Genomic DNA, 13,623 nt, shown 5'->3' with positions numbered 1-13,623 from the left:
AGGTTCTTAAACAGGCAATTTGACCCAAGGCTAGTAGGTGAAAGTAACATTTGAATATTCTTGGACTTGGAAGCTTGAGTTGGTTAAGTAGCCTCGGGGAAAACAAACTGATAGCTTTCTCTATACACTATCTACATGCCCTGTGCTATTCTCTCTTTACCCAAGCAGTCTGAGACTAAAAAGAACAGGGAGGAACCAGGAAGAAATATTCTAAGAACAAGCAGATAAAAAATTGGTTCTTCTTATAAGTACTTTAAATTAATTTCTGGTACATTTGAGATGCATGAAATGATGAATATGGGACATCTGCCCTACATTGACTTACTAAGGACCATTCTTAAAAGTCACTAATAAATCCAGAAGGTACCACTAAGATTTTGAGAACCCCCCTTATCCAAGTAGTAAGTTATTGGAAAATTTTCTAGGAAGAATTCTTTAGAAATGGATAGTACAGGGGCAGTTAGGTGGCATAGTAGATAAAGCACCGGCCCTGGATTCAGGAGGACCTGAGTTCAAATTTGACCTCAGATACTTGTCACTTACTAGCTGGGTGACCCTGAGCAAGTCACTTAACCCTCACTGCCCTGCAAATGGAAAGTACAGTATAGGTATATCCATTTACCAAAATAGTTCATCCAAGTGCTATAATTAGGTTATATGTCTTCAGTTATAACACGCTTCCCATTTTGACTTAATTGGCTGTTAATTCATTCAACCAGCTAGTCAGCTTGGTGGAAAAATAAGTCAAACCTGTTGTTTTGACTAAATTGACTTATATAACTAAATTGAATCAAAATCATTAATATATTTGAATGTGTACATAATTTGAAAGATAATTAATGGTCTGTCTGAAATAAGATCATTTTTTTTTTCATATTTACTTCATAGTCTTTGCATAGTCCTGTAGAAGAATTGTTTCCATGGCAACATTTTAAGAACAACTCAGTGACTCTAAATCATCATGTTGTAATGGAATAAAACAACAAACTGGAAGCTAGAACAGCTACATACTTATCCTAAGGTGATACCTGACACAATAGGTATCACCTTAGAAAAGTCACTTAACTTGAATGGCTGTTTGCTTATGAGGTAGTGAGGCAGTACCATAGTGATCACAGCACTGGACCTGGAGTTTAGAAGACCTAAGTACAAATTTGGCCTTAGACACTTACTAGCTGTGTGAATCTAGGCAAGTCCCTTTATCTCTGTCTGCCTCAGTTTCCTCAACTGTAAAACAGGAATAAGAATAGCAAGGTTGTTGTGAAGATCAAAGTGGGGCATCTAGGTAGCACAGTGGATAGAGCACTGGGCTTGGAATTAGGAAGACTTATCTTTATGAGTTAAAATCCAGCCTCAGACACTTACTAGCTATGTGACCCTGGGCAAGTCACTTAACCCTGTTTGCCTCAGTTCCTCACCTATAAAATGAGCTGGAGTAAGAAATGGCAAATCACTCAAGTATCTTTGCCAAGAAAATCCCAAATGGGGTCACAGAGAGTTGGAAACAACAACAACCAACTTTGTAAAACGCTTAGTACAAGGCTCGCTCCAGGCTTCCCCCGCCCCCCACCACCATAAAGTACAGTGTTTGACTAGATGACTCCTCTGGATCCATCCCATTTTAAATCTTCTATCTAGACCATTTCAGAGAATGTGTATAATGTAGTGTTTATCGTCTCCCTTTGTTTAGTGAATGGTGGATGGTCCACTTGGACCGAATGGTCTGTGTGTAACAGTCGATGTGGACGAGGTTATCAGAAACGTACAAGAACCTGCACCAACCCAGCCCCTCTCAATGGGGGGGCCTTTTGTGAAGGACAAAGCGTTCAGAAAATAGCCTGCACAACATTGTGCCCAGGTCAGTAAATCAGGTTTCCATATTTCCCCACCTCCTTTCTAAGGCTTTTGGTGATGGAAGTGAGTGTGGTCTGATGGGATTCAGGTCTAGGGATGATGATAGCTACTGTGTGTCTTGGAGGGGGTCAGCAAAATAGTTGCCTACATAATGACTATTTCAAGGGCACTCTTGAAATGATAGACCTGAATTTGTGAAATATCATTTAAAAGCCATCTTCCCACATAATTCTTATCTTGGAGAAATTCAAGCATTCGATGAAAAGGAATATTCAATTGTCACACAAATATGGAAAATTGTATGCAAACAGGAGATCCAAAAATCTGTTAATTTAATCCTTCCACAATAACCCACAAAGCTTAAACCAGGATGAATACTCTGTAATACAAAAGTTTCAAGCATCATTGACAGCTGAAAATGTTAAGAACAAAAGTCCTTGGTCCTCAAAAAGCTGTGAAAATAAATCAGAACATAAATTTAGAAAATGATTTGGAAGGAATCATGCATAACTGTAATGTCAACTTCTAGGCAAGACAACTAGAAATTTGGGGTATAAATTAAAGGAACTGAGAAAGATTTCTGAGAATTGGATAATGAATTTTGCAAAAACCAAACAGCTTACTTTTAATTAACTATACATATGAAGTGTTTAATTTATAGATTATCCACAGCAATGTCTAATCCCAAGATTGCTTCTTTGCCACCTAGCTCATTTCTAAGCTATCTCATTGTTGTGTTCAAGGAATGACAGCAACATTTAATATTAACCTAAATCAAACACAACTAAGAAGCATGCATACTGTGAATAGAGTATGCATGTAATACATGCCAAAGCCAAACCTAAATGATTTTAAAATAATTCAAACCCCTACAGTACTAAATTCATGCGACTCAATCGAGAATTAATTATACAACCAACTCAATTATTTAGGAGTGGATTATCCCGTTTGTGCATTAGGCAGGCTCCTTGCTTCCCTTTCTTCCTTATTTTGCATTTTCCTAGTTAATTTCACAGCTAGGGAGGACCTCCTCCTTCAGATATCACTTATAGATGGGAGAGTCACAGAGACCAGCATTTATCACTTTCACAGATTCCTGAGTCTCCTAGCAATCACACTCCCACAATGAACCATTTGGTTATTTTGCTATATGTTACTCCATTCCTCTGTAAACTAGAGTATTTCTGTCACATAGTAACTTCAGCATTTTTTTTTCATATGCTGCCCTATCCAAGTTCTGATTTTCACAATAACAAATACAAGTAGATGAAATTCTTTTATATATGTGTGTAGGTATGTGTATGTATTGTGAGGATATATGGATGAGCGTGCACCCGTGTGCACCTACACATACATAATACACACATACACACATGCACACATACATATATACATGCATGCATATGCATATGCATATAGGCAAAGTGTCACAAAAGTTTAGTACAGTTTTAAGCTTTAATAACCAGAAGCATAAATGCTACAAACTCACAAAAGAACATTTGAAAGGTCATTCAGGTATTAAAGAGTATTCAAATTCAACATAGCCACCACCTTGTGCTCTAAGTCACTCTGATTTTTTAACTTTATAAAAACTTTTCTCAGCTATGGCTCAGTAACTAAAAGGATTGCATTTGTATTTTTATCCTTAAGATCATCAAAAGAATGAGGTTTGGATTCATGCATAACAATTTTGACTTAAGTCCACAAGAAAAAATCTAATGGAAATAGATCAGGTGACTAAGGCGGTCAAGCAACAGGACCTCCTCAACCAATCCACCATTCTGAGAAAATATCATCCAGAAAAAATTTAACTATTTAATCCTACAAAAGAAATAAAACCAAATAAGTATAAAAGAAATTTAAATAAATGTTCAAGTGATTTTTTTGTTTGTTTGGGGTTTTTCTGGTAAGTTTGAGGGTATAAATCTGAAGTTATTGGAACTTAAAACTTCATTAAGATTTTGGGATGCTGGGGCAGCTAGGGGGTACAGTGGATAGAGTACTGGCCCTGGATTCAGGGGGGGACCTGAGTTCAAATCCGGCCTCAGACCCTTGACACTGTGTGACCCTGGGCAAGTCACTTAACCCAATTGCCTCATGAAAAAAACAAACAAAACAAACAAACAAACAAAAGATTTTGGGATGCTGTATATATTCAGTTTTGAGATAGAGAATAGATATTTCATTAGTACTTAGCATTCCTAATTTTCTGGTTATCTGTGGTTTGTGATAAGCCTAAGTAAGCATAATATTTAAAACAACTCATGTTTTTATGGCACTCATTTCACAATAATCTTGCAGTGCAATAATAATATTATGAAAAACAACAATCCTCAAAAGGTAGATAGCGCCTTAAAGTTTGGCAAAGCATTTTAGGTACATTGTCTCACTGATGCCTCACAACAACCCTTCAAACTAGAATTGTTATCACCATATTACACATAAGAAAACTAAGGTTAAGTAAATTGCCCTTGTAGCCTTCCTGATTTCCCCAAAATTGTGAGTTCTACTAATCCCCATTTTACAAATGAATAAGACAGAAATCACCATGGCCAACCATTCTACCATGCTCTTTCAGCTTCATTATCACTGGGAATTTCCAACCATGTTGAACGTGTCCATCAATAAACAATCATTTATTAAGTATCTACTATGTTCCGGGCACTGTACTAAGTACTAGTTATAAAACTTTTAAAAGTTTATATACAAATAGAGTGAGAATAATATGCATGAGAAAGTGGTTTTGGCATAGATACTCATAGGAAATGTGAATGGAGTTTTAGAGGCAGTGGATTGACAACCTCTTTTGAAAAGGGGACGAAAACCAGTTGTTTTGGTGGTTATATAGATGGGATATAAAGCCTGGTCTCTGTGGACTAAGTTTATTGGATTAGGTTTGTTCTTATCCATTGATCAATCAGGACAGCTCAGCCTGGGAATGGAGTCTCAGAACTGTGTGTTAATTCTCCCTTGTGAAAGGATGATCTCTACAGGTCTAGGGTTAAGTGAGTCCTGTGTCTGATTAAGAAAAGAGTCTAGTGGAAGAGCAGATAGCAAGATGTTCATGTTGAGTTGTTTTTGTTGTTTGTCCTTCATTCTCAAAGAGGACCATGACATCAGGGTGATGTCATGACTTGCACTGAATTGGATTTAAGTGAAGGAGGGCTGTGCAAAGTCCCCAAGCTCCCTCTCTCCTACACAGCCATCTGGGTCCAGTGGCAAGATACCATCGGGATGACTGGGGATGGCCCAAGATGTTAGACACAATAGGGGTTCAGTGACTTGCCCATGGTCACACAGGTAGTAAGTGTCTGAGGCCAGATTTAAACTCAAGTCCTCCCAACTTCAGGGCTAGTGCTCTATCCTCTGAGCTATGTCATTGCCCCCATGATGAGTAGTAGGCTGTAGTGGAATCAAACCTCATTAACCTATATTAGCTTTATATTAACTTTAATGGACTAGTCAATCAATGCTGAGATTCATATAGTAAGACTACAAGATGACTACATGAGACAAAATTTTCTAAAGAAACTGGTTATTACCTGGGAGCAAAGGTTGCTCAGCTGCCCCTTACTCTTATAAAGGGAGTCAAGGAAGGCTCAAAGTCAACATCTATGCATCATTTCAGGCCCTGGAATAGTCCTGCTAATAATAGACATACAGCAGGTGAACTTAATAGCATGGTATAGCCAAAAGAACCCTAGAGATAGAATCAGAGAACCCAGGTTCAAATCCTACCTCTGACACTTAACTTACCTCTATGACCTTCACCACATCACCTACTCTGTAGGCTTCAGTTTCCCCAGCTATAATATGAGGGGACTGGACTAGATGACCTCTGAGGTCCCTTTAAGATCTTATGGTCTGAATATTCCACTCCCTGATGAGGGACCTAATGTCCCTTGGGACAGAGTGGGTTTAATACACCAAGAGAAAGAGAAAGGGCTAGGGCTAGATAAAAAAAAAAAAAAAAAACCTGAGTGCCCCCTTGACCTTCCTGGGGACAGTTTTTCGTTTTTGTTTGGTTTTGGTTTTGTGGGGCATTGAGGGTTAAGTGACTTGCCCAGGGTCACACAGCTAGCAAGTGTCAAGTGTCTGAGGCTGAATTTGAACTCAGGTCCTCCTGAATCCAGGGCTGGTACTTTATCCACTGCGCCACCTAGCTGCCCCCCTGGGGAGAGTTTTGCTAAAGATACTTCAAAGGAAGAAAGAGGTCTTGAAAAAACTGCCACCACATCAGTAATCATTAATTAGGATACTACCATTATAAGACAAAAAATACATATTCTACTAAACAAACAAACAAACACAAAAAAGACACACACACACACACACACACAAATATAACCAGAGTGACAAATAGGAGGTATGAGTGAAGGAATTTCAAGAGAGAAAGGTCACTGACACTAGGGAGATCAAGAAAGGCCTTGAATAGGAGGTGCCTTTTAAAATGGGTTAGGTATTCTAAGAATCTGAAGTGATCTTGGCATGCATTCCATATATGACAGACCACCTGTGCAGTGGTTCAGGGAGAAGATAGAAGGTTTTATACAAAGAACAGCCAGTAGACCTGTTTAAATGGAGAGTACTTGGGGTGGAATAATATTCACATTCTATAAGAGTGGAAAGGAGAGAGAGCAGGGGTAACTAGGTGGCACAGTGGATAAAGCACCAGCCCTGGATTCTGGAGGACCTGAGTTCAAATCTGGCCTCAGACACTTGACACTTACTAGATCTGTAATATTGGGCAAGTCATTTAACCCTCATTGTCCGGAAAAACAAAACAAAACAAACAAACAAAAAAATAATAACAGTGGAAAGGAGAAAGGACTTGTAAAAGAAGGGACATGAGTTTGCTTTATTTCTGGGAGGTGGCTGGAGGATTCAAGGGGTGTGAATTCTTTTTAAGCAGCAACTTGAGAAAAGCAAAAACAGAGAGCATGGGTCTGTGACTATCATAAAGTAGTTCATGGAGTTTACCCAATAATACCACTACAGCCACCCACAGTAGGAACTTAATAAATGTTGGCTGAATTGAATCGAGTTGGCATGGACTTAAATAACAAAGTAGGAAAAGTGACATTTAAGTACTAGTTCTTGCTGCTTGTATGTGTTAGAAGATCCAAGAGAGGGGGCAGCTAGATGGCGCAGTGGTTAAAGCATTGGCCCTGGATTCAGGAGTACCTGAGTTCAAATCTGGCCTCAGACACTTAACACTTACTAGCTGTGTGACCCTGGGCAAGTCACTTAACCCCCATTGCCTCACTTAAAAAAAAAAAAAAAGAAGATCCAAGAGATCCACCGTACAGAAATGACATTTACAATCTGTGATGAGTAGCAGGAGGGTAGAGGCCCACTAGTATTAGTTTTGTAGTAGAAGTACTTGGGTTCAAATTCTAGCTTTCCCACTTAAAATCACAGGATGATGGGTTTAGTTGGAAAGGACACTAGACACCATCTGATCCAATGCCCTCATTATATGGATAAGGAAACTGAGCCCCAGAAGCTAAAATAAACAGTTGTCCAATATCACATAGATAATAAGTAACAGCTGAGATTTAAACCCTGGTGTTCTTACTTCAAATTTGGGCTCTTTCCATTGGACCACTTGACCTTGGGTAATTCACTTCACTTCTTGAGGACTCAGTTTAGTCACTTATCAAATGATAGTATTGGGCTAGGTGACCTCAGAATTCCTTTCTAGTCCTAAACTCTAAGCTTTAAGCTCCTTTTCCCCTTTCCAGTCCAGTTTGGCCGCAGACAACACAAATGCTCTGAGCACGTGCTTAGTGGAACTTCCTCAAGTTCCTTTTGTAGTACCTTTTGGAAATCTCAAAGCTGTTGGGAGGGAGTGAAGTCAGAGAGTAGATAGAACACACTGGATCCCTAGTTAGAAGTCTTTGGTTCAAATCCCAGCTCTGATGGAATGTCACCTTAGGACTTTCATTTCAATAAGTGATTATTAATGTGCCAGTCACTGTACTAGACACTATAGTAAATATATTATACCCAAGATCCATAAGACAAGCAAAGCAAAATAAAACTATTCCTGCTCTCAAGGAGCTTTTATTCTACTAGGGGCAGGGGTAATGGGTATGGTGGGGGAGTGAATAGCAGGTAAGCATATAAACTCAAAATTTATGCAAAATAAATAAAAAGTTATTTTGGGTTGGTGGGGGGAAAACCAAATCTTGATTCTGCCAATATCTTTTCTGATCCTCAGTTTTTTATTGGTAAAATAAGAGGCTCAGACTCTTAAGGTCCCTTCTATCTCTGGAACCTGTTAGCATTGTTTAATCTGTCCTTCAAAATAAGCCTGTTACTATGACTACCATGTTGGCCCTGTTTCTATGCTATAAGTAACAAAAATATTTTCATTCTCAACTCTTTGTTTGCATTTCTAGGACACATACAGGGAGCATTGTAAGCAAAACCCTAAAGTAATTTATTATTTTGTGTATTTTCATATATGTATAAATACCTTGAAAATATCAGTATCTGGGCTTATTTTCACTGAAGTTGCTGACAAGCCTGTCACAACACAGAAGAAAATGTGGTTCTAAAGGACTGAACCTGAAAAATCAATATGACTTCAGCATTTATGTCAAGATTACGATTTCTGCAAAATAAGGCTTATTGGAAGGAATACGTGTAAAATGGCAAATCAAATATAGAAGATATCATAGGCTTTATCAATAGGGAAAAGGTGCATGAAAAAAGGTCCTTGGGAAACATAACCAAAGTCTCTTTCCCTTCCAATTTACAGAAAAGACTAGGCACCCCCAAATTCAAGATACTTCTACATTTCCCTGAGTGATGCTATTTTTACATTTGTTTTTGTGCTTGTGCGGGTGTGCTAGTGGATGGTCGGTGGACAGCATGGAGCAAGTGGTCGACCTGTGGAACAGAGTGTACACATTGGCGCAGGAGAGAGTGTTCGGCACCAGCCCCCAAGAATGGAGGCAAGGACTGCGAGGGACTCGTTTTGCAATCCAAGAACTGCACAGATGGGCTATGTATGCAGAGTGAGTAGAGGAAGGAAGTGAAGAGAAGGGAGGGAAGACTGAGGTTTTAATATTTGGAGTGCTGTGAGGCAAATAACAGAACTTGAGAATTCTTTGATCCAAAAATGGGAGGGAAAATCAATAGCATAATAACATCCTGTCTCATACACACATTGGAAACCACCTATCTGTTCTGAATTAAAATGTATCCTCCCTATGGCAGATTACAAAGGGCTAACCCTAAGAAGGTCTATTACTGTGTAGGTATCCACTTGATCTCGTCTCAGTGGTTCTGATTTTTTTTTTTTTTCGGACGACAGGGTAATACATGAGTTAAAACCAGCTCTAAAAGAATGCTATTATCAATCAGTTATATGAGGCAGGGAGATAGGGATGGGGACTGGATATTGATAGAGGGAAGTGCTCCTATGGAAAACCCTTTCTACCAGAGCAGATCAGCACCTTCTCTGAAATGCAGAGTCTCAGAGAGTTGCCCAGGCCACTGCAAAGGTAAGTGACTTCCCCAGGACAGAGCCACTGTCCAAGCCCCGATCCAAGCTTTTCGTAGGTACAAGGCCTGCTTTCTTTCTACTGTTCCATCCTCTCTCTCTCTTTAATAGATAGATGCATTTTTAATATATTTTTAATCTACTGATGATGATATCATACATGTATATACAAAAAATAAAAACCAAAGAAACATTGAAATATCAAAACCCAACTGGTATGTGATAAGGTTGGCATGACGTCCAAGAAGAAAAAGGATTGAGTTTCTGTGTGTTTGTGCATCTATATACTATTTTCATATGTATATTATGTATATCCACACATATATACATATATGTATATATATATCAACGTTTACATATAAACATGGAAACATGTAGATACAGGTATATTTAATACCACTCATGAGTTAGCTCCAAGTTTCAGTGGACTTTAACCAAATAAAGTGAGTAATTCTGTAACAACATTTTGAGGCTGTTGACATCGTGTGTTGAAAACCTTAATATGAGTTTGATAAAGAAAATTATACCTGGTTGGAATTTTCAATACCAAAAAAATGCAGAAAAGGGCATGGTAGAGCTCTCTACCATATATTGTCTCCATGAGAGGCTGTTTGACCTCTTTACCCCTTAACCTTTCCCTTCTTCCTATATGACTGGTTAATTTGCTACCATTTATCATGGATCTAGGTGCTAAGAATTGAAATCTGAACTCAGGCTGATGCACATGACTCTAGCAAAACAGCCTGCTGTCTTCTCATCTCAGGCACTGTCATCCAAAGAGAGATGTTTTTCATCACTAATTATTCATTTCCTGAGGCATAAAGTCTACCAAAACAATTTGTATTTTCCCCCCACAGGCAGAAAACCATCCAAAGGAATTAGTGTTTGGTTCTCAAGAATTTAAGGCAAAACTGATTTTATTTTCTACTGCACTTATGAAATTCTGCTTATATAGACATGTGCCTGTCGGATTCTTTACACTCAGGACCTTTAAAAAAGCAAATTTGCCAAAAAAGATCCAAATAATTGTATTTTGAGCGCATGATAAAATCCCTATGGGGACCTTCTTTTTATGTTGATGGTATATTGCATTATTTAGGATTGCTACTGCTGAGTGTGGACCCTCAACATAATAAGCAGAAAATATTACTATGACTTTCACTCAAATGTATAACTAGACATGATGCAATGAAAACACCACAGCTGTAGTATTAACCTCCTAGCCAGAGGTATACTGCTGCTCCTCCAGGTATGAGCTTTGGTATGAAGGTTTTAATGATATGTTTTATCATTGGTGCATCTTATGATAATATTTATAAATCCAGTTTCACATTGCCTTGTTGCAGAACAGAATGGACTGTATTATTACCACAGTGACACTATATGCATCTGCTTTCTCTTTCTACTTTTATTTCCCTTTTTCTGTTCTGAATAAGAATTAAAACTCAGTCTTCTTCCTCAGATTCCAATCTTGTCTACCCTTCATGTACACCATATTTCAATATCTTCCCCTCACAAAAATTATAACAAACAAGTAGTGCATCACAGATAAAAGAGAACACTTGGCTTTGTTTCAGTTCATGAGATAACATGATTCTTGCTTTTACTTTTAGTATATACTGACATAAAATATTGGGATCATAATGTCTGTGACTTAAGACTTTAAAATCTAGATATGATCACTTAAAGAATTCCTTTTTTTTTTTTTTTTGCAGGGCAATGGGGGTTAAGTGACTTCCTCAGGGTCACACAGCTAGTAACTGTCAAGTGTCTGAGGCCGGATTTGAACTCAGGTCCTCCTGAATCCAGGGTCGGTGCTTTATCCACTGTGCCACCTAGCTGCCCCCACTTAAAGAATTCCAGAAAAATTTCCCTTGTAACTGATAAACAGTCAAAAAAATGTGAGACAGAAGCAGATTTTGAAATAAGGGGATTAAAACCAGAATTGGGGGGGGGAGTTCTTGATCAAATGTACTGCATATCTGAAACAGCTTGGTATTCAAATTTAATTCTTCTGCTTAAATTATTTTCTTCAGAGGCTTTGATTTTCTAGAGTAACATTTTCTGAATCATTATCGTGTCATAGATCTAAAGCCCAAAGGGACTTCAAGGGGTCATCTAGTCCAATCTTTTTAATTTACAGAGCAGGAAACTGAGGTCCAGGGAGTTTCAATGACTTGCCAGAGGTGACACAAGGAGAATGTATAAGAAGTGGAATTTGGAAACAGGTTCTCTGACTCTGGAGTCAAGTGGGGCTCTCCCCACAAAGAAGACTGAGACAATTTTGATCCCTTAAAATTAAATAGTCTCTATATGAATAAAATCAGTGAAGACAGAAGAAGAAAGGAACTGATAGAATGGGGAAATATTTGTATCACATTTTCCAAAGTCTGATATCCAAGATAGATGGGAAATTGATGCCAATGGATAACCCCAGTGGTCCTTCCCTGTTGTCAGAAGAGGAAGTTCAACCTCAAAATGGCCATATAAATACATGTTGCCAATCACTAATAGTGAGATAAATTCCCCTCAAATTTTGCAAATAGACAAACAATAAGAAAAGTCTCTTTTGGATGAACTGTGGAAAGAAGGCACATTGTTGGTGGAACTGTGATTTTTTCCCCAAATATTCTGGAATACAATTTGGAATTATGCTGGGAAAAAAAGACAAAAATATTTGTACCCTTTGACCCAAGGATCCCCTTATTGGGCATAAATCCCCAAGGAAATAAAAAAAAAACAGAAGCAAAGATGCAACATATACCAAAGCATATGAGCTCTTTTCATGGTAACTAATAACTAAAACTAAAGTGAGTGCTCATAATGAGGCCAGGGGCACACCTCTACAAGCGAATGTGACTCTACAGTTAGAAAGAACATATACAAAACATTCAGAGAAACCTGAGAAGATTTGAAATAACATAAACAAAGAACTCAGAAAAACCCGAGATTTTATGAACTCATTATAGTGAAATATGTGAAATGATATATAAGTATAGCCAATGACTACAACAGTATTACAACAATATAGATGAAAAAGATCATAGAAATGAGGCCAGACTCTGTGTAATTGAAAAATCACTCATGGTCCTGATGCAAACAGATAATATAACATACCTCTCACCACCCAACTGAAAAGGAGTAGACTAGTAGGACAGAAGATTGTCTAACTGTCAGAAGCAATCACTGTTTCAGGGCATTTAGTTTAGTTATTCTTCATTCTGAGGGTGAGTCTAGTCTGGAGGGGGCAGAAGTATTTTATTTTAAAACAACTGTGAAATAATTATAAAAGGAATCAATAATATATATTTTAAATTAAAGAGAGGGATTTGAATAGGAATTAACGAATTTTCTTTTTAGTCAATATTAGTTGACTAGAATCATTTTACTAAAAAAAGCATTTATTTTTTAAAACTGCAGTACATTAGTCACTGGGTTTAGTGGGGAATACTAAGAGAATTTCAGTTTTTATTACATTATGCTTTATGATTTACAAGTCACCTAAATCACAACAAACCAATGAGGTAAACAATACACGTATTACTGTATTCATTTCAAAGATGAGAACCTGAGACAGAAAGCTTGAAAGTTTAGTAAAGGTTGAAGCCTAGACTCAAATCTCAAACTTCTGACTCAAAATCCACTAGTCCTTAACCTTTATGAGTTTGTAATCTAGCAGTGGGAGATAAAACATGGACACATATAAATACACAGACTTCTTCAAATCAGGATTCTAATGTGCATAAATGAAAAATAAATCATAGCAACATTAAATAGATTTTTAGTGACAGTATTTCCCAGAATAAATTCAGTCTACTGGATTTTCAATATGTTCTCCAAAATTACACAAATAAAAATTACATTGAAATGCTAATTCTGTAAAATAGAGCATATTTGCTAGGGATGTGTGTGTGTGTGTGTGTGTGTGAGTAATGGTCCAGAACTTGGGGGGAAGGGGGAATAGGAAATAAGTAGATCATATAAGCAGTGCTACATTATATTTAAAAGTCCAGTGTGATAAAAATCTATGAATAGCAACATAATATTCAAGATATATGAAGTAATCCTCCTATTAAAAGTGAGATAGTATTTGTAAAGCATTTTGCAAACTTAAAGCGCTATATAAATGTTAGCTATTATGGCTGTTCTTAAAATTAGATTTGCTCAATCCTTTATCAAAGACTGGTCAGTTAGAGGTTCTGTGCTAAACCATGCCTATTCACTCCCACCTGAAATTCCCTCCCAAATTACATGTG

At 37.7% G+C, this 13,623-nt stretch overlaps 1 protein-coding gene across 2 annotated transcripts in view; it reads left to right on the top strand.

Moving 5' to 3' along the window:
* Positions 1–13,623, top strand: part of UNC5C (unc-5 netrin receptor C) — a 428,091-nt gene that overhangs the window by 322,749 nt on the left and 91,719 nt on the right. For both annotated transcript variants that reach the window (XM_043972822.1, XM_043972821.1), the window contains exons 6-7: positions 1,691–1,858; positions 8,715–8,879. In XM_043972822.1, the coding sequence (XP_043828757.1) occupies positions 1,691–1,858; positions 8,715–8,879 (333 nt within the window). The remainder of the gene's footprint in view (positions 1–1,690; positions 1,859–8,714; positions 8,880–13,623) is intronic.

This window comes from Dromiciops gliroides, chromosome 6, assembly GCF_019393635.1.
Source record: "Dromiciops gliroides isolate mDroGli1 chromosome 6, mDroGli1.pri, whole genome shotgun sequence".
NCBI classification, from domain to species: Eukaryota; Metazoa; Chordata; class Mammalia; order Microbiotheria; family Microbiotheriidae; genus Dromiciops; species Dromiciops gliroides.
This window is presented reverse-complemented; position numbering and strand designations above follow the sequence as displayed.